The 22,014-nt window shown below is 46.5% G+C and overlaps 1 protein-coding gene across 1 annotated transcript; it reads right to left on the bottom strand.

The window, feature by feature from the left end:
* Nucleotides 1-5,837: 5,837 nt before the first annotated feature.
* Nucleotides 5,838-9,124, bottom strand: INS (insulin). Its single transcript, XM_015629749.3, has 3 exons — nt 9,043-9,124; nt 8,329-8,532; nt 5,838-6,081 (listed from the first exon to the last, which is right to left on the bottom strand). The coding sequence occupies exons 1-3, from the start codon at nt 9,113-9,115 to the stop codon at nt 5,945-5,947; spliced, it is 414 nt and encodes a 137-aa protein (XP_015485235.1). The 5' UTR covers nt 9,116-9,124; the 3' UTR covers nt 5,838-5,944.
* Between the last annotated feature and the right edge of the window lie 12,890 nt (nt 9,125-22,014).

Below are 22,014 nucleotides of genomic sequence, written 5' to 3'. Positions count from 1 at the left end.
GAGCTGCGGGCAGGGGTGCGGGATCCAGCTGTGGGCTGAGCTGCAGGCAGGGGTGCGGGATCCAGCTGTGGGCTGAGCTGCGGGCAGGGGTGCGGTATCCAGCTGCGGGCAGGGGTGCGGGCTCCAGCACCCTGCGCTCCATCCCCTGGCGGCAGCTGGGACTGCAGGAGAAGGGAAAGCCGTCGCAGGAATCTGTCTTCAAGATTCCCAACATTTTTGTGTTGCCCTATTTCAGTGACAGAGCTACGGATAATTGCTTTGCTCTGAACAGATATGCGAAACCTCGGGATTTTTTCCGGGTAGTGAGGACTGTGAAGCCCAACAGGAGAGGATGAATTACTCAAGAAAGGTTCCAGAAACTAAAACTGCATGCAGGCTAAAGGGGGAAATGGAGGTGTTAAAGTCTTTTTGGAGATGAAGAAGGCAGTGATGTGAGGTTAGCAAGGTACTAGGCAACTGGCTTAAAAGTTGCTCCCAGTCCTGTGTTCTTAAATGGGATGCACAGAGAAACGGGGCAGTCAAAGCAACAGCTCCACAGGGTGAGGAAGGGCAAACATCTTGAGAGTTATATCTGGGCTCTGTAGTCAAAACCATAAAGGAAAAATGGGAATGATGTCAGTGCTCAGTGCTGCTCACTGTTCCTGGGGTGAGGTCAGGGATCTTGCAGGGCAAAGGAGCTGCTGCTGAAGGAGTGCTTAACAAGAGGGATTTCAGCCTTTGGTGGTCCTCCCACAGGCTTAAGGCATAAGCCAGGCTGAGCCAGATGACCCCTGTGCACCCTGGATGCAGGGGCTGAAGGGTGACCTCGTCTCCTCCCTGTCAGTGCTTCCACACCTGAGAGAAGCACCCGTGGTTTGGTGAGCCAAAACGCCGTGGGAGGGCAGGTTTGCACATTGCACCTGCCTCGGGACATCTGCACCAGGACTAGGACTGGAAAATTACTTGTCCACACGTCATCAGAATTTCATGGGGACGGGTTTTTTCCTTATTTGGGGTTGAAATCCATTATTTTTGGACAAGGTACCAGCTTTTGGAAAAATGTGGCCAGGTTTAGGCTGCAGAAATACTGAAAAAACAATTTCAGAAGCAAGAGAGGACAAGGCTGTGGTGTGCAACCTGGGTGTGCTTTGACTAGGTCTTGGTCTTTTTCTCTTGGTGATTTCCTGTCCTTGTCACTGAGATCAGTAGAAGCCCAGGGGTCAAGACAGCATTTATTTGGGATAAGATTTTTAAATCTCCCAAAGCACGTAGGAAAAGCTTGAAACTTGGGTGTGCAAGACCTGCTGGCAGGCAAGTCTGGAGAGCCCAGACCCTGCTGAGTCTCAGTCTCCAAAGTTGAGGAGGTTTCTGATAAGGGGAAAAAAGGGTAGATTTTTTTCCATTGAAATTTCCACAGAATGGTTTCTCGTCAGTGTAGGGTGGGTGGTGTCATTTATATTTGATTTTCCGTTTTCTGATTAGAAAAGAGGAAGCTGCATTATTTTCTGACAAAAAGTTACATTTCAGAAGTTGGCAGTTGTGTAAAACATCCCCACTGCCAAAATCCAGCATTACAAAGCCCAAAGGACAACAACCTGGAAATCGAAAGCCAAATTTATTTCTGTTATCCATTTTCTTGCAAAATCTGAAAACATTTGTGGGAAATTTTAGTGTGAGCAACCACATGCATTCTGGAGATCCTGGCAATCCTGGCATGTACCAGGCATGACAATAAATGAATAAATTAATAAATTAATAAATAAATAAAGTGGTATTTCGGCTGTCTTTTTCCAGCAACAGAAAGGAGGTTTGAGGAGTTCAGGAGGTTTGTCCACCTTTTCTTGACAGTCCTGAAGATGACTGGGAATGGAGGGAAAGGATTGAGGTACGGAGGGAAATGATTGAGGTTCAGATCATTTCCTTGTGTGCTCCTACGGGCTTGCTTCGCTTCCCGTTATTGTCCTGGATCTGCTCCTGCCTGCTCTGCCCAACAGAACTGGGGGGCATGTGAGAGCCAGCCTGGCATTGGGCTTGGAAAAAAACAGACTTCTTCCTCCCCACAGCATGCAGGAATAATTCTGCCAGAGACAATGTGCTGGCAGTGACTTTCCAGATCAATTTATAGCCTGACCTAAAGTTTTCTTCCTGCCCAGAGTGAAAGGAGAAGGAAGAAGGACTATTTTTTTGTTCAAGATAGGTGTCTTTGGTGAGGTTGATCTAAACCAGAGTGAATTTGAGGTCTTAACACTGAATCTGCTCAGTGCATGCTTTCCAATTCAAGTCATTGCTGCAAGTCTGTTATTAGGGATCACTCTGCAGATAAGGAGAGAGGCTGTAAGCAGGTTTTAAAATTTCCTAGAATGCTGATAAGATGGTTAAAAAGAAATAAATGCTAGAGTATAGTCTGACTACTTCTTAAAGTGAATCTCTTAAGTTCCCAGTGCAACAGAGAGCTCTCTATCTGTGGTTTCCCGGAAAGGAAATAATACAGTCGGATTAGCTCCGGGAAAGTGGCAGCCTTCCCTTCCTCTCCAGATAAGCTGGAGCAGCAGAGCCCATCCAGCAACCTGGAGGACATGATCTACCACCCATTCAGCAGGGACCCAAATGGCCAGTGCCCTGCAGAAGTTCCTCTCCATTCCCATTTCTGTGCACATCATTCCCCTTTCCTCAAAACCGTAGGGCTGCCCTTTTGAATGAGGGCTCATGCACGTGGCAGACAGGGGCAACTTTGGTCCTTTCTTTTTCTAGGCAGTGTTAACAACTCAGCAGCCCAAAGAATTTGCCTTGCAATCCCCTCTGTGGCTCAGCTTTCTATTCTTTATTCAAGCAGCATGAATGAACCGAAGCCTTTATTTGCATTCTCTTCAAATTGCCCTCTACCACGAGCATGAGACCTTTGGAAGTTTGTTGCAAGAGTAGCAGAGCCAAGATATTTCACTCAGGCATGATGCCCCACCGCTACCGCAAAAATCGCTTCAGAGCAACTGCTGAGTCAGAATAAAGGGGACTGGATGCATTTGCTTCCCAAAGATCACAATGCAAAGATCCCTGGCAAGAGGAGGAGCAGAGAGGGAGGTCAGTGGATGCGGCATTCCCTGTCCTTGAATCATTTCTCCTGCAGGAATTCATAAGATCTGGCATCTCCCAAGCACATCTGAGAAAAGGGAATGGCCTGGGCAAGGGCACAAGGATTTGAGGGAGGCTTTATAAAGAAATTCCATCCTGGACCACCATTAAAAGTGTTGGAAAGGACCTTAAGGACACCCAGTCTTGGGTTTGGGTGGGGTAGGGGACTAAAGCTGCCTGTCCTGCCACAACACAGGGTCAACATGCCAGCTGCATCATGTTTGTAAGCCAGAGAGACATGTGCTCCATTGTGGAAAATGCACAGGGTTTCCTTCAGGCTTTCTTCCCTGGAATTCCAGAAAAAGGGGAAAAAGTAGCTTTGCTCTCCTCTGGCCTTCACCTTACCACAGCTTTTAAGAAGTGAAGAGCTGGCCCTTTATATTTTCAGTTCTGGAAAGCAAAAGTGCAGAACTTTTTTATTATTTTTTTTTTTTACTTTCTACAGTTTTAAAATTGTTCTCCTGCACCTCCTGTAGAGCAGCACAGCTCACCCTAGGCCACTCATCTCCAGGACAGCTCTTGCTTTGGGGAGGAAGGAAGCAATAGCACCTGCATGTGCTCTGCAGAGAGCTCAGACAGCTTGGGTCCCTAAAGCTGACATGGGGGCCATCCATCCCTCCCTGACCTGGGTGGTCACCTCCTGGAATCTTTCAGCAGAAGCAAAAAACATCCACCCTTGGGTAGCCCAGAGCCTGGTGGTTGGCCTGTGGTCGGGGGAAATTGGATGCAGAAGATGAAGAGCAGGCACCTGAACCTTCTATGTCCCTTCATTTTTTCAAATCCTGCCTTGCTAAAACCAGTCTGGTCCTGCGGGGTGTGCTGATCTTGATGAATCAACATTTTCCAGCAGAAAAAGTGGAATTTGCAATTTCCCAACAAGTCCTAATTGAGAGCATTCAGAAAAAGCAAACAAACAAAGGATCAGACCAAACAATGGCAGAGGGCAGGAAATGAGCTGGGCATCTCTGAAGAGCTGTCCTCACCCGAGCAGAGCATCGCTGCCAGGGCAGGAGTGCCAGCAGATAAACAGGGCTGTGCCAGATGGAGGAACCACCATGGCTGGATGTCCTTTCCCTCCAGAACATCCAAGCAGACCTGAACACCTGCCTTTTGGATCAGGGTGGTATCTCCTGGATGGATGGGATTGCTGGTGTTTGGCTGCATGCCTGAATATGTTGGTGGCCTTACAATGAGGAATAGCACTGCTTTTCTTTTTTCTTTTTTTTTTTTTTTCTTTTTTGTTTGTTTGTTTGTTTGTTTGTTTGTTTTGGGGTTTTTTGTTTGTTTGGGGGGTTTTTTGGTTTGTCCTGATCTCATGGTTCACCAGAACAGGTAGAAAATTCCAGGAGTCCCCCCCTAGAAACCAGTGGAGCTATACACTGTGAGATTTGGTGAGAGCCAACTATCTCAGGGACACAATATATCTTGCTGTGTTTTCATAACCACATGATTTTGGCCCTAAGCTGCTTGTCACAGTTGAAAGCTGCTGGGAATATATTGTGGGGCCCAGAAGAAAGGGTGATGGAGAGGGATGAAAAGTTGTCCAGGGAGAGCAGGACTGGCTGAGTAGCCCCGAAGCCCTGGTGTGGCACCTGCAAGTCCTGTCTTGGGCTTTTGGCTGAATCAAGGGAATGTGTATGGAAGGTCACCACAGGGAATCATGAGTGTTTTCTGATTTCATTTTTTATGGCTGTATCTTCTTTTCAGCAGCTCCTCCAGCTGCTCTTCCAGCCTTTCAGTTTGTGGTGGTTTGGCCAGTTTTGTGCTTGTGATAGGATCAGGAGTAATGCATCCTGGCAGGGATGAGATGGCAGCTTCCATCTGGGCAGCTCCACTGGAGGCAGTCGGAACTGGTTTGGGAAATGAGGCTGTTAAAACCACAGGCTCCTCTCAGACCAACTTTCAAAATCTGTCACCAGCAGAATGCAGTCCTGCTGCTGTCACCTCTGCCAGGCTGAGCCCATTCCACAGAGCCCCTCTGCATGGCTTTCAGTAGGCTGCCATGGGAGCCCTTGGCAGAGGGAACACAGCCCTTCCCTACACTCTGGGACACTCTGGCCAGCTTGCACTGCTAGGCAGATTTTCCTCACAGAAAGGGGCAATTTGGGACCAGAAAGAGGTTTGCAGTACCAGAAGCAAGGATAATGCCCAGCACATAGCCAGTAGATTCAAAACCCCTCCTGGGTTAAATCCACTTTCAGTACATGGCTTATCCTTGTGAACAAGAAGAACATCCCACAGCAGGGACTCTCCCTGGGCCTCCCATGGGCAGAAGTAGGAACTAGACACACTTTCTGAATTGGCCATGATGGTCATCCATGATTTTTCTGAGTACAATGAATAGGTGACATAATTCTTTGCTTAATCTTTACTGTTTCCATTATGTAGCTGAGGAAGTTTGGTCTCCAGCTGCCTGGCTATATTTGGGCTGTGAACTGCAGGAAGTTGATCAGCATGACATTGTTACAGATGTAATGTTTCCCTAGCAAGAGAAGTCTTGTTCAAACCTCTCTGCCTTTTCCTTCTTGTTCTCCAAGCACTGGGGGTGCCAGATGCTCCATATACCTGCTCCAAAGATGTGTAATACCCCTCCCCTCCCTCCTTCCCAGGGAGTTCATTTGTACAGCAGGAGGATAATCCGAAGTGATGGCTGAAAGCTTCCTTTTACCCGAGCATGGACACTGACACTCTAAAGTGGACAAAGAGATGTGGACACATGAACCAGTGCAGTCCTTCCAATAGATCCACAAGATTTATTCAATTGCTTTGAAGGTGCAGTAGCATAAGTGCATGTTTCTGCCCACAGCCCATGAGCTCCCCAGCGACAGCCCTGCTGCTAATTGCAGTAGTTTTCCAGCTGGTAGAGGGAGCAGGTGTTGTGGCAGCATTGCTCAACAATCCCTCTCTTCACTTTCTCAAACTCCTCCTGCTGGAAGGGCAGCTCTCCCAGCTCACCGTGCAAGGGTCCGCTCACTGCCAGGGAAGAAGAAGAGAAGTTGTGGGACATCACACAGCATCAGCCCTGCAGACACCCCTTTAACAGGCACCAGATTTTTAATCCAGAGTCACTTGGAAAACGGGAAGGAAGTTGCACCAGGGTCCCCAGGTTGATGCTGCTTGTAGTGCCTTCAGGCTCCCTGCTTCCTCTCCCAAAATAATCCTGTGGTGTTCAGAAGGTGCCAAGCTGAGTGGCTATCTATCAGCAGTGTGAGGGATAAAGGGACACAGGGGCTTTACTGGGGAAGCTGTGTGGAGAAGAAGACAAATCCTGCACCCTCCCTGGGGTGAGTAACTAGTAAGTGAGATGATAAAATGGGATTGTCTGCTCTACAGAGAAGAGTTTGGGACTGCAGAGCCCTTTAGTCAGTTATCCACTCTTCTGGGATTCTGGGCAGACAACTGGGATGTTCATGGGATTGCGGGGACAGTCCAGTTCTGAGGCTGGGTGCATTTCCCAGCTGCTCCTGAGCAGCCTGATTCAGTTGGCTGCCTGGATATAGCCCCAAGCTGACAGCAAAAGCATCTGTGTGTGTCTGTGTTCACAGCTGGGGGCAAGTTTTTAGAAGCAATGATAAATTAGGGTATTTGGACACAGATAAAACTCAACAGAATATCTTATTTGCTGGTGAGAACTTGAAAACTTGTGCACAGATCTGTTCAGGTTTTGGTTGCCCCAGGAAAGTATGGAAAATGGCAAATAAATGGCAGTGAGTTTTTCCTGCAGGAAGAAAAGAGCCCTTAACAACAAAGAGAAAATGCCTGGAAAGTGAGAATGAGATGTGGTTTCTAGGGCAATACAAGTACAGTACAAGATGCAAAATCCCCAAGCCCCCAAAGCGTGAGGCAATGAACAAGGCACAAGAGTAACACAAAATCATTATGCTAGTGTGCTGGAAGGGAAATTTGGGAAAAATTTGGTCCAATGTTAAGTAGAAGAGGAAATAGCTAGTCAATGTTTTGTGATTTACTTGTCTTCATCCTTCAAGCCAGCTGTGAGCAGACTGTAAACATAACCAGATTGTGTGACAAAGAGGTGGTGGCTCAGGCAAAAGTCCTGAAAAAAAAAGGTAGAAAATCCCCAAATACTTGCATTCTGGTTGACATGATTAAAATTCTCTGTACAGTACTTAGGTAATTTAGCTAATGAAACCCCCAACCCATTTGTGGTGGTCTCCAGAAATGAATAATCAGAGAATGGAGCAAATGACATCCCAAAGAAACCATGGCAAACACTCTGATAGGGCATTATCTTGTTTTACCTTACGAAGACCCCCTAAGACTATTTCACAGGAAGGTTACATACACAGGAGAGGGAATTGGATATGAAGGAAAACAGTGTGTGATGGGAAGAGAAATGGTGGGAGAGATGTATAGTAGTCAGGGCATGTTAAATAAAGATCGATCTTGAAATGAGAGGATTGAAATGGATGAAATTTGGACAGGGGTCTCTTCTTCATCTATTGACAGTCTCGATTAGAAGCTTGGAAGACAGAATGTTCAGTGTGCTTCTCCAGGCCTCACCAATCAGCAAGTATGTGGAGAAATGCAGAACTGCATGTTTAGAGATCTAGAAAATGCGACCTAAGGAGGCAGTATAGCTGAAGAGAGGTCAAAACTAGACATCGGAACAGTATTCAAATATTTTGAATACCAGTCATAAAGGCGAAATGACTAAGCTCTTCCCCATGTCCACTATTGAGAAGACAAGAAATAATTTACAGCAGGGGATGTTCAGGTTAGATATTGGGAAGAAACCCTCAAGAAGAAGGTCAGTTGAGCTTGGGAATGGGCAGCTCCAGAAGGCAGAAGAAGATTTCTCTCTGGAAGTTTTTATGAACGTACCAGACAAACATGGTTAAGAAATGGAATGGGGACAACTGATCCTGTCTTGGGACAGAAAAAAGCTTCTTGAGTTCCTCCCACCTTTATTTGCTATGAATACTCCCAGGCTGGTGTAACAGCCACACAAAGAAATAGACGAGTTTGAGCTTTCAGGCACAACTCCTTTTGCCTCATAAATCCTCTATCCCTGCCTGCCCTCTCATCTGCCTTTTTAACCTGAAGAGCTTTTCACTGGCAACCTGATGCTGTTGGTATGCCGAAGGTATTCCTGGCATTCCCCATGGAGGATGTTCCTGGTGTCACTGTCAAAGGTAGGCGGTTGCTGTGTCTCGCGTCACATAGCACGCACACACCGCTTTCACGGTCAGCCCGGCTTACCTAGAGGCTGCTCAACATCCCGCCGGGCTTTGGGCTGGTAGAAGAAGCCCCGCTCCCCACACACCAGGTACAGAGCTTCCACCAAGTGGGAGCCGCAGAGGTGCTGGTTGACAGCTGCGTGGCTGCTCCCGGGGCCGGAAAAGGCGAGGAGGGCCAGGAGAGGCAGCGATTGGATCCAGAGAGCCATGGCAGGCAGGCTGAGGCCTAGGGTTAAGAGGCAGATGAGACACAGGAAAGTCTAGGAGGTAAAAAGAGGTTGTAATCAAGCATCTTGTGTCTTTCAGCTCCTCTGGCATGGAAAGGAGACCAGAGAAGGAGATGGACTTTCTAGTTTGAGAAGGAAGGAGAGCTTTCTGTGCCAGGATTTACCAGTGAGAGTAAAAGACTACTGGCTATTACCGTAAGTCCATCTCCATGCTCCATCATTCTCAGGCTCCTGCCCTCCTGCCTCAAAAGGCTGGCAGAGCCATCCCACCAAGCCCTGTGGCGTACATGCCCTTGAGGGCCAACATCAGCAGACCCCTTCAGAGGGAAAACCCTCTCTGCTCATTCAGAAGGGGCTGTAATGTGTGATGATGGCCAAAAACCTGCACAATGTCCTCAAAGACCTGAGGAGGCCTCATTTTCTTGGGTCTTGTCACTGCCTGCTTCATCAGCTTAAGAAGATAGGACTGCATAACAAGTAGAAAATGAAAGGGAGGCAATCCAACTTACCCAAGAGGTGGCAGCAAGAGGTGGAGAGAAGTTCACTCTGAGGGATGAAGATGGTTGGTAGTAATGTCCCCATTCTCTCTTTCCCATATTTATATGCTTTATGTTAGCCCAAGTGACACAAAAGCTACCAAGAGCCCCTCCTCCTTGATGACTCTCTAGCCAAAATTTTTGCTACTTGTGCAAATTAATTTCCCTTTGCGTAGCATCCACAGGTCTTTGTGCAAGTTAATATAGAAGCAACTGTTTGCAGTTTCCATCTCATTTAGTCTGCTCTTTTCGCTTCCCCAAGCTCTGTCCTGAGCCATCAGTGACCCTTTTAGCAGGAGATAATGGTGCTGTTACAGCTGCAATGACTACTAATGACACTAACGCTGGCAATAGACACTGTTGGTATTGAGGTGGTTCAACAGCTGTTTCTAAAATGTAAAATTAAAAGCAAACATGTTAATCTGTTTGATTTATATCACCTTGGAAAGTATGCAGCAATGGGACCAAGTGGTTGGTGAAATCATGCTACTGTCAGGTGTTAGGAGAAGGAAAACACATTATTGAGCTCAGGCTCACTGGCCACGCAGTGCACAGCGAGAGACACGCGTCCACAGCTTGGGCAGGGGGAGGAATAACATCTGCATGTTGCAGGAGACCTCGGGTGGTTGTAAAGGGCCAGAGTTGGAGCATTTGAAATTGTGTATGAGGAAAAAAAAATGAGCCTTTTCCCTTTCTCCTACTGAAAGGCAGGTTCCCTCCTTCACCTGCCCCTTCAAATTCCTGTTTGGGATTAATCAAAGTAAAAGCTCAGTCTGCCATGTGCAGCTGGGAGCTCTGAATATCTCAGCTCTTCTCCCTGGGACTCTGTCCAAAATGGTGTCTTAACCACCAAGAAACTGGTAAATCCCAGTGAAAACCAGGAGATACCTGTTTATCTCCATTCTGGCTGGTAAGTTTGCTTTTAAAAGGAGATGGTGGGTCAGCAGCGGCCCACTGGCTCTTATGGCTCTGGTTTTGGCAAGAGATCTAGCTCTTGCTCTTTTTCACAACATTATCCTATTCTTGACTACCTTTGTGCTCAACTTTTCTGCTACCAATAGCGAGCTTGCACTTTTTTCTGCTTAAAGTATACTTTCTTTTTCTTTCCTCCTTTCATTTATTTTTTTTTTCTGCCTGAAAAGGCCCATTTCAAATGAAGGGGATGAGGTCATCTTCAAACTTCCCATTGCTCAGACTTTTGAGACTGCAAGCGCTCAGGACCACTGAGTAAGAAACATTTTCATCTGTTTGAACTCTCTTGCTTGCTTAACTTAGAATAAGCCTGATTCTCCACACACAGGACAAATCAGAAGGAAGTTCAGCGAAATCAGCGCAAGGCCTTGAGATTCGAACCAGGCCTTTGATTCCTTGAATAGTCAAAGCAATTCAATCCATCAACATTTAGGAGGTAGGAAGTGCCATATGCCCCTGTCTCAGCTTTGAGTGTGAAGTATCGTATGTTTGCTAAATGACTGTGATTGCAAAAAGGCTCCTGAGAAGCGCTAAATCTCTGATGAGCACACAGGGACGGGACCCATTTGCTCAAACGGATGCAAGGCAAGGTTATCAGTTACATCCCCTGCCATGTCGGTCTTTCAGCCCCCTGCTAATAAATCCAAGTTGTGATGCTCAACTACAGTTAATAGCATTTCTGCACAATGTGTAACTCTATCTCTGCCTCTCTTCCCCTCAAAAAAGATATTGGATGTACTTGAATGACCTAGTGGTATACCCATGGAGAGGGGCTCAGGTTTCAGCAAGATAGGAGTTCAGGGAATTCACTTACTGAGACCTTCTTACTACTGGGTAAAGGTGGGGAATTAGCAGCTACATTGGATAAAACCTGGTATTTTACCCCAACTGAAGTAGGTTGCCAAAGCCAGCAGCAGGAGTCTTGTGTGACTCACGCTTCCTCCAGAGCAGGGACCATGCACCTGGAATCTGACACAAAGAGGACAACCCACAGAACTGCCCTCCAAATCCCCTTGGCAATCATTTTCCTGCAGTCATCACACTGCTCGAGGTTCAGTGGACCTCAGTCAAGTGATTGCCTTGGAAAAGCTCCTGAGCAGGGTGTTCCCCAGATTAATCACATGCTGAGGTTTACCATTTAGGGCTTTCCTGCTTGCACTTTTGAATGTCACCAGAGCTCACCTGAACCCACGTTTTATTGACAGAGGGACTTTGTAAGGAGGCTCCTCCATACACTATTGTCTCCCTTCTAGGCAGCTTCCCTGCCGGGCTCTCCCCTTCCCTGAGGCTTACACCACTGAGGTCACAAAAAAAGCCACTTTATTTTGCTCTGAAACTGCCATGTTCTTAGCTTGTTTCTTCTCTTACTCTTGGCTAACCAAATCCTGGAGGTAGCTTCAAAAAGCTCATGGCATTCCTGCAGCATGCCACAGCAGGGGAAGGGCTGACTGTACCCGAGCGTTCAGGAATTCCTCTTGGCTCACTGTAGTTTGGGTACAGAAATAAGCCAGAAGATTTATTGGAAGGAAAAAAGATATCATGCTGGCTCAATGTTCAGCACAGGCTAATTTTTTTTTTTCAAAAGTTTCCTACTATGATTTTTTTCCCCTTCCAAAATATGATCACTTTGATTGTTTATTGGAAAATGTATTTTCTTACCATAAATGGTCCTCTGGAATATGAAAAAGTGCTAGCAGTCATATAAATGGATATAAAACTGATACAAACTGCGGAAAGTTTTGTCTTAGAGGGAAAACTCCCGTGTCAGCAGCAAATTGAGAGAGGGGGCCAACAGGGGAGCCCGTTTCTAGATGGAAAAGCTTTTCCTACAGAAAAATCTCCCTTTACTCCTTCCAGGCTGGGCTTCCCCATGATTTTCATGTCATTAGGCAGTGATGAGCCAAGCAGTCATCCATTGTTTCAGCTGTGCATGCCTCCTGTGATCCCCCCAGATCCTCACATTGGGCTCACTTGGCTGCAGGGAGGGAACGGCTGGGTGGGAGTGGGCTGCTCCTGCCCTTCGTGCTGAAGCACCTCCAGACGTGACTCAAAACCACCTCCCTTCCTCACATCCCCCCCCAAGCCTGAGCAGTTGCATTAGTGGGAACAAGGTTTAGGCAATCCCCAGTGTCATGTCATCGAGTTTTACAGTCCGCTGCCAGCACAATAAAATCTTTACTACTGTAGATGTCTTGCATTTTCAAACCCTGTCCTGAAAAAATAACAAGCCCGCTACGGGGGAACTAGTTAACAATTACAAGTTTGTGCAAGTCTTAGTGACAGCAAAGGTCAAGGCTGGAGGAAAACGAGTTCCCAGCACCCAGGGACCCCAAAATGCCACCCACATCCCCCTTGCTGCTTGACTCCTCCTCCCTCTGGGGTGAATATAGGGCCTTGTGAAGCAAATAGCCCCAGTGCTCATCTGTGCTGTGCCAGCAGCCTGCTGGAACACAGCCCAAATCACCCTGAGGGGTCTGCATTCCCAAGAGCAGGTTTTGGGGGTGACCAGCATCCTTGGTGTTCCGTGTCTCCATGTGGTTTCCAGCTGCTTTGCTCCCACTGAGGTGTCCAAACATGTGTGCAGTGCCACCAGTGTTACATGAGGGACAGAGAGGTGAACCTGGCACTGAGGAGGGGAATTAATCCTGAGAATACTTGCAAAGATGCCCTTGAAGGTACGTGGCCTTGGGGAGAGAAAGAGCTGCTATAGCAAAGGGTAAGGCTTTGGCTTATCTGGAGCCACACAATGAGAAATGCCCTTGCTTCAGAGGGGGCATTGTGCAAGCTGGGCAGGGGGATGTTCACTGGGATAGAAGTAATCTCAGCTGTTTCCATAATCTAATCTGGGCAGCTGCCTGGCTGCAGGGCATGAGAGCCACCCCCATTGCTCCAGTGGCCACCAGGCCCAAGCAAGATGCTTCTGCTGGACTGTGGACTTCACCATTTTCCAGGCTCTCCCAGGCCAGGGACACTAGCTGCTTAGAGCACAAAGGATGGGGTTATAAAACAGCAGGGGGTATCCCAAAGCTCAGTGTAACCAAGCTGGTCTGACCCATCAGTACCCATCAGTTCCCATCAGTTCCCATCAGTTCCCATCAGCTCCCATCAGCTCCCATCAGTTCCCATCAGCTCCCATCATCTCTGGGTTGGCTGCAAAAAGCAGAGAGGGCTGTGAGTACAGGCACACCCCTGGAGATGCAGCTCACTGGCAGAAGATGCTCCAGGGAGCAATTCAAAAGAGCCAGTAGCTTTCCTTAGAGAACAAGGGAGGCTCCCAGGTGTGCTGCAGCTCTGTGAAAACCTCCTGAGGCTCAAACCCTCTTGTCACCCGTTCTGAGTACGTAACGCCTCTCACAGGGAAACGGTAACCTTTGGCAAGGCCAGCTCACCAGGGACCACAGAATTTGCAAATTAGTTTGGCTGCACCTTGCTCAAGTCCCCCTGGCCTCTGCAGGCTCCAGCCTCCCCCCAAGTGCAGCTATCCAAGTGAGCTCGACCAAATTTAATGATCTCCAGAGTAAAGCTCCCAAAATCTTTCCTGTACACTTTGGGAAGAGCATACGCAAGGTTATAAATAGAGATGGAAAAAACAGCTATGCTTCTTTTAACCCTATGAAAATATTAACAGCCACATGTTGGTTTTTTTTAAGGTAAAGAAGAAAATAGCACCTAAAAGCCGTTATTAGTTCCTAGAAACAGCTATTAGCAGACACAGCAGAACAAATTAGTTTGTTTATCAATGAGGAGAAGATTAAATCTGTGGCTATTAATGGCCCAAAAGTAATCCTTGGTGGAGATGGAGAAACATTAGAAGAGGTGATGATACCCTGCCAGAGGACAAGTACCGAGAAACAAAAGTAACAAATAACTTCCACTGAGTGGAGGAGCGCTGGAAAAGTAGCCTGATCAGCACCAATCTAAAAATACCCATTTTCAGCACTGATACCATGTCTGTCCTTCGTGTCGTCGAGTCCATGAGAACAGAGAGGATCTCAACCCAGTCCTCAGGAAACAGCCATGAGAGGGACCACTGAGTGTGCCAGGGAGTTTCTGCCTGTGTCCAAAATTGTAGGCACTAGTCTCATAGTGCCACCACCGTGGCTTCCACAGCAGGTGGCATCACAGGTACCCCTTGGACATGGAAGAAGCCTTTGGTAAAAGTGGATGAGCTGGTCCTTGGTCGTGGTGGTGGAAAGGATGGGCAGACACAGCAGAAAGTGCTGGGTGCTAAAACTGGATACTATGAGCAGTCAAAGCAGCAAGCGGGTAAGGAGGGAAGTGCCAAAAGAAAAAGGAATGGTTTTTACTGGCTCAGACTGGATCTGTCCCAACTGTAAAGTGGTCTCATGGATTGAAAATAAATCATTGTGTCACATACTTGTATTTTTCTCCACCGCAAATTGACCTGAAACCCCATTTTCCCCCGTGACTTCTGGAGGTGCTGCTCACTCCTTCCCCTTCACAGGGTATACACTGAGCTTCAACACTTCAGGCTCCTCCAGCTGGGTTGGGACCTGAGACAGCAGCTGTAATTTTTTTCTTCCTTCCCCATCACTCCTACAGCATCATCCACGTGGCATTTGGTGCTTTGCTGACTGGTGCAGCTCTGTGCCAAAGCACCTTTGCTAACACTGGCAGTGAAAACAAATCCAGCTCACCATTGCCCTTATAAGCTGTGGTTGCTTCTGGGCATCCATCTTCCTGGCATTGTCATCCCTCACTCCCAGGATGCTCCACTGGGCCAGGAGGTGCCGAGGACTTGGAGAAGGGCTGCCCCTTTTCCTGCTCGTGGTCAGCAGGACCCCACTGCGGAGTGCTCTGATCTCCCCTGCCAGGGAACGGGAACTCCCAGGTCTGATACCATTCATTATCGCTGGCTAAGTGGATTGTTTTGAGCACTTAAAGCTACTTTAGGGATTTGGATCCACATCGGTAACTAGTCCATAGGCTTTCCTATGGGTTCCTAGACAAGGAGGTGTAAATCCTGCTGATAAGGCTTGTTAGTGATAGGGGGCTGGGGAGGGGAAGAAGGGGGGTGTTTGGAGCCAGGCACAGGGATCTCCAGGGCCGGGAGGGTTAAGCCCACTGCTGCAGCCCCCTCCTCCTGCTGGAGAGCCCCTGGCTGGGGGGAGGCACTGGGGTGCTGCGGGCAGTCGGGGTCAGCCTGATTTACAGCAGCAGAGGAACCGGGGCTGTTAATTCAAAGTTGCCGCTTATCGGTGTTTAGAAAGCAAGCTCCGATCTGTTGGTTAGCGATTTGGCCTTTGCTGTAAATAGAGGGGCCCCGTGCTTTGCTCTGACATTTTTGTCGTATTATCTTGTCTCAGCCTCCGAGGGAGGTGGGAGAGTTATTTAAGGCTGACCTTAGTTGAAGGAAAATGAACAACTCCCTTACCCCACCCTGTTATTCTCTCACAGTCCTGGGTAACAACTGTTGCATTGAAGTATCTGTGCAAGATACTTAATCCTCCACCATCCCTGAAAATATTTGGTAGATCAATTCACCCTGCTGTGCCCAGAGAAAATAATCACAAAGGCACCAAGTAGAACTAATGTCAGGAGTAAAAAAAAAAAAAAAAAAAAAAAAAAAAAAAAAATCATTATTCCTCCAGAAAATCAGTGAGAATGGGCCTTGATTCCATCAGAGAATGGAGTTCACCACTTAGCCTGTTCAGTCTTGCATTGCTGTAGTTCAGGTTTAATTCAAATCTTTGTATCACAAGTTTGAAAAGCAGTTGCTTCATCCCAAGCAACTAAAGATAATCCTCTGAACATAATATACAAAATCACATATACAGTGGCTGGTTGGAGCTGGATAAAGTATTTTGGATTTGGGAAAATTCAGATGGGGACCCAAACTCTCTACAGCCTCAAGGTAAAGCATTCAGGGGATGCACAAGGAGTCTGTGTGAATCCCACCCATCCCTGTTGGGATGTGCATGGGTTCTGGGAGGTTTGCTGTGTACAGCAGTAAACATGTGCATGTGCTGCAGCTGCCCCTGAGTGATCCTCACCTTACACAAGGTGTTCAAAGTGAATTGGTTAAGAGACACAGGAAGAAACCCTCATCCATTTGGAGCACAGCACTTGCTAGACTGAAAAACATCTAATCTCCAAACGCTTGTTTTATTGGCCTGTCACCGCCAGCCCCACCAGCTGCAGAATGAGAGCTGCAAGGCTACAGTAGCACATCTGGGGTGCAGACACGTGGGGTTTGTCAATCCCTTACCTAATCTTTGCAAACATCTCTATTCAGTTAAAAACAACAAAACCAGAACAAAACAAAAAAAAGAATCACCACCCAAAACCCCCTCCTGATCAGTTTTCAAGGCATTTCAGATAGTTTCTGCTTTCAGCTGTGCCAGAAAAATGTCAAAAGATCATCTTTCCACCTAGAAAACCTAGCATTCTTCCAAACACTGTAATGAACAAGTGTCGGAAAACTGAAAACAAATTCTATGCAGTGGAAAGTGCAGTACCCATTCTGGTCCCTGGGGAAAAAACCAAGTCTGATTTGAGCTGGATTAGCAGCAGGAATGACAGCTCAGGTCAGCCGCAGCCTTATCCGAATCAATTCCCCTCTCCGGGGAGGCAGTGCGTGTGTGTGCACATACCTGCGGCTATAGGATTTGTAAATAATTGAGTTCTTCTGATCCCTACCACCACGGCACAGGAAGAAAGATTTGGTCCTGAGGGGGCTGACAGAGGTTCAAGCCCCAGATCTGCCACTTAGACGCTTCTTCCCAAAGCTGTTTAGGCATGTAATTACTTTTCCGGCTCTGTGCCTGGTCTGAGTCTCTGATTCTCTGCCTCCTTTTATCTGTCAGCTTTTTACAGGGACAAGAGTACTCCTCTACCTCCCAAACATGTAATGAAGATGAATTCATTACAGCTGTAACACTTTAATGAGCATTCTGAAGATACAGGGTATCCTTACAAGTCCTAAATTGGGAAACTCCCTCTCAGACTGGGCTACGGTGCCTGGATGCGCAGCTCAGATCTGTGCCAGCAATACATAAATCCACCTCTGTGCACGATTCTGGAAGGGATTTTAACAAGAGAAGGGGTCTGGCTTTCATGTAAAAGCCAAGCTTGCAGTAGTGACTGGAATTAGTTTCCTTTAACATGAGGATAACTCCGGAGCAGGAAACACTTATGTGATTGGGTGTATCTTCTGGTCTCCCAATTCCTGGGCATCCTGTACCCCATCCACTTGGATGCAGCAAACACAGAAATAGTGAGAAATGCTGGGAGAAAATGTATTCGGTGAAGGCAAGTCCCCTGGTGTTTTACTGTTTAAAAGAGACCTCCCAACTACTGTTTCATGCATAATTGTGCAATTGGTAATATCCTGCCAAAGAAAGGCTTAGATCATCTCATCTGCAAAGCATTTTCCACCTCCAAATAAACATTTTGCACGAGTGCAAGTTTCAGGTCTTCCACCATAACGTGCCCCAGGCTGGATTTTGCATACTGCCCACAGGCCAGGCAGCTGACCTGAATCTGGACAGCAGAAGGAAGCAAGAGGCAAACTCAGGATGCTAGACCAGAAATATATTTTTTTTATTCTTAATATCATGTGAGCAGCAGCACGATTCCAAAATGAAAAATAATTCTGTTTCATATTTCTTTACACAGAGAGACAGACAGACAGACAGACAGATCCACCCACAGCAGCAGCAGCAGCAGCAACAACAGTGAGACTGCTCAGCGAGGCACTGAGACAGGCACGCACCAGAGGGGGTGGTGGGGCCTGGCTCTGAGGAAGGCTTTTTCCCCTTTCTTCCTCCCTTGCCAGCCCATGCCCCATCTAGGGGAGGGTTTAACCTGGGCTGACCCATCACTTTGGTTTTCCCCAGTCACTTTTTATAGAGCTTGCAGTCACGTTTGGTGAGGTCTGGGGGAGCAGTGCAAAGGATCCCATGACCCACCCAAGGGACACAAGCTCGTGCTTAGCTCTAAGCAGCCGCACAGTCCTACAAATCTGCTCCACGGTTAGGAAAAGGGAATTCATAACATCTTTAGGTGAAGGGTGCGACTGGGTAGATCCTCAAAGTCTTTTTCTCTGAGTGATCTCGAGGCCAAGCCGTATGGAGCTCTGAGTAACCTGGTCTAGTGGAAGGCTCCCTGCCTGCGCCATGGGGTTGGAACCCAAACCACCCTGTGATTCCATGATCTCGTTCAAGGCAACTCTACAAACCTAACCAGCCTTGTGCACAATACTTGAGGGAGACCTTAAGACAAAATTAAAAGCATGGGAAAAATCCAAGACAGCTCAGGAAAAAGCTTAAAACCAGGAATACTGGAGGGGTGCAGGAAATCCCAACAATATCAGAGATTACAGCAGGGGCTGTGGGCGCCTCTCTAGCCCACAGGAAGCCGATGGGTGACAGACACCAAATGTTTCCCGATATGAGAGAGTGGATGAAAAGAGACTCAAGGATTCACCGCTTCTATTAGTGGGACTGCTACGGGAAACAGCAATAATCTATACCAAGGCAACACCAGAACATCAGCTGCTTCAATGGGAAAATTGTGTTTGGAAAGGGTCTATCCAGTGACTTGAAATAAGCTTGTCTTTAGAAAAGGAATACCATCTAGTGGCTCAAAAAGGCAATAAGGATGTGCAATGGCAATTAGAGAATCAGATGAATTTAGAGAAAGAGAAGGAAAAACTACAGAAGTAAGGAGGGTGATTAACATATATAGTGCAGTGATTCGCCCTGGAGCAAGGGAGAGCTCAAAAGGGACCTGATCATAGTAAATGCAAAGCTAAAATTAAACACTTGCAAAAGCAGATTGGGATGTAAAAATTAAAAATAACTGCTGGAGTTCCAGAAAGTGGTGTAGAGAACTGGATCGGGAGCCATCACAGGAAGATGATTGCAAGGATGATATGGGCAAATGGGAAAAGAAAGAGAAGTTGAGAATAGCAGCCTATCCCACAAAGACTCCAAATGCTGTCCCAGGGTAGATGGATATGGCAGATCAAACTGCTGTAGCTGTTAAAATGAAAAAAAAAATGACCCCAAGGCAGGTAGCTGCAGATATGAAGCCAGTGAAAGGAATCACAACAGTAGAGAAACTGCTTATATTTAGAATTAAATGGGGATTAAGTGGTAAATTGATTAGAGCACGTGTTCCACCAGCTTTTATCCATTGTACATCGGGCACCTCCTTGATAAACCTTTAATCTTGCCACCATGGGCATTTAATCAAATTGCCCAGCAGGATGATAAGACAAGGATCCAGTTGGCACAATCTCTGCCAGTCCATAAGCTCGAGGAAGATGGAGAGGTTAATAAACTGATAGGGAGTTGCTCGAACTTCGTGGACATGAGCAGCAGGACATGATAGCGTGGAGGCACCACCCACTCCCAGTGGAGCACAGGTGCCTCCATGGTCCCTGGCAGCCCTGAGGCTGAGTCAGGCTCCTTGGACAGCGGATGAATTTGGAGAGGCAGTGGCACAAATGCACCCCCACGATTCACACTAAGCTTCCATATGGCAAAATGCAGGGGAAGAAGCAATTGACAGAGTTGCTTTCACATTAAGAGGCAAACAATATACCTTTACTTGCATCCCACAGGGCTGAGCACCTGCCCTGCTGCACCTGCTTGTGTGAGCAAAGGGTTTGAATGATGTGTGCAGGGGACAAAGAAAAGAGATTGCCTTATGGGATGATATTCAGGGAACTGCAGCTACAGAAGAAGAGGAACAAGAGAGATGTAGCTGAGTTTTAAAACTGATAGACCAAACGGGATTCAATGTCAACTTGAATATGGCACAGTTAAAACAACCTCAAGTTAAATGCCTGGACTCTGAAACTGGTGAAACAAGAAGATGGATAAGGGCTAGAAAGGTTAAGCTTCCTGTGAAACAAAGACTCCCACTAATCAATCCTAACTCTGAAGAGTGCTGGCAGAATTTAATTTCTTATGGCAGCATATCTATAGCTGTGCTAGTATCTTATGGCAGTGTATCCATCTTTGCTAATACCAGCAGAGCGTTATGGAAATGACAGGAAAAGAATCAGGGAGGGAGCTGGAGCAAAGACCAAGGCACTGCTTTATCTGACATGAAAGAAGCTGCTTGAAAAGCTTCTGCACTCTAATTCCCAGTTAAAGGAAAATTATTCATAACAATAATTTCAACACAAGCTGATACTGTGGGAGCAGTGCTATTACAGAGAGGGTGGAGGAAAATGGGTACCAGCAGCATATGAGTCCTCTCCAGTGGCTGGACCAAAATTTCCCTGACCATGAGAAAACCTGGTTAGGAGCATTCTGGGCTGTGATGGAGTTCGAGGCTTTTCCCCTCGATAGTGCAGTTGTACCCCAGTCTGCTCATAACTCTGCTCTTACACACAAAGGTAAGAAAGGGAAATTAATGTGGATATCCTTGAGTGGAAATCAGGAATGAACCAAAGGTACTGCACACTCATGGGTGTGCTACACATGAACAAAGAGGAAAAACAACCCAAGACACTCCTATCTGTGGAACGAGGGAATAAATATTGGGTACACTAGAGAAAGGATCATGCCAAGGAGCTTACAGGCTGGGAGTAGAAGACAAACCCTTCTACAAACATCTCTCCACAATCAGATACTATCTGGTAGTAGAACAAAATACTGCTTGTGTAATGGGGAGGAAACCAACTGCAAGCACATGGTGTGACACCTATGAAGAAAATAGGAGTTCTATTTTACAAGCTTAGAGGGAAAGTGGGAGTAAAATATATGTAAAAGATGTTAGAGTAATGTGAAGACTACAAGCAATACTGAGAAATAATTTAGTGAGCAAGTAGATGGATTAACTCAGACTTTGTTTACTGCAGCCCCAACCAGGTGTCAGCTAAAAAATATGGGGTGATGAGTGTGGCCAACTGAATAAGAATATTCTACATTTCTTTGTATAGCTCGTTATGACAGTCTAAGGTAATCGTCATAATGAGCTACATAAAAATTTTTCATTTTTGAAAATGGGTGCACTGAAAAGAGTGCAAAGAGTTTATACTTGGCCTCAAATGAAGTAGGAAACATAGGACATAAATAAAAATTGCTTAAGGTGTGCAAAAGTGGATTAGTAAAAGAAAGCTGCCAACTCCACTGCATTGGATAAACTAAAGGCTGTGACAAATACTGCCAAGGGATCACCATCAACTGTCACAAGCTTAAGAAGGGTATCAGTATCAGCTTGCCACAATAAATACCTTGCCCGGGCAGGCTGAGGTTCTTCCACCTAAAAAGAATACAACTGCTGGAACTGTAACAATGCTGTTAGAGAAAATTGTTCATAGGTGTGGAACAGCACCTGAGACAGGATGAGATGAACAGAAGGGAGGGTTGGGAAGGGGGAGGTTTTAAGTGAAGAATTCAAGTCTTAGTAGCTATCCTGGGGATTAAGTGAGGACTGCATAACCACCTGCAATCATTCAGAATGGTAGAAAGAAATGAGTTGGACTATTAAAAAGAATCTAAAGACAATTGTAGGACAATATCCAAAATGATGGGCTAAAAAGTTAACCTTGCTATCAGTAGCTTTAAAAGCAGTGATAGATTAGGGATTGGTTTGCAATTCTACTCATATTTTGTTTGGATAGCCTGTCTCTTAGTGGCCCTGTGTCTAGGACCCTAACATATTATGGCAAGATAAAGAAGAAAGCAATGCTGTGGTAGAAGAAGCAGCATGAGGGAAATGTGTAAAATGAGAGAGCAAGGATCCAATTTATAAATGGCTTATGAAATTAGGAGCCAAGTAATGCATTTGAAAACAGATAAAAAGGAACAAGGCTTAGAGACAAAGTGAAAGGGGACCTATTAAGTTACTAATAACTTAATATAAGATATTAAATAGATGAGGGCAATAGTAAATACAAACAGGTTCATGTTTCGCAGATGTCTCCCTAAGGGGCCAAAAAATTCTGGAATCTGTCATGAATTTGTCAAGAACAGAGACATCAAAAATGGCCCA

Source organism: Parus major, chromosome 5 (genome assembly GCF_001522545.3).
Source record: "Parus major isolate Abel chromosome 5, Parus_major1.1, whole genome shotgun sequence".
Classification (NCBI taxonomy): domain Eukaryota; kingdom Metazoa; phylum Chordata; class Aves; order Passeriformes; family Paridae; genus Parus; species Parus major.
Note: the sequence above shows the minus strand (reverse complement) of the source record. Positions and strands in the feature narration are given on the sequence as shown.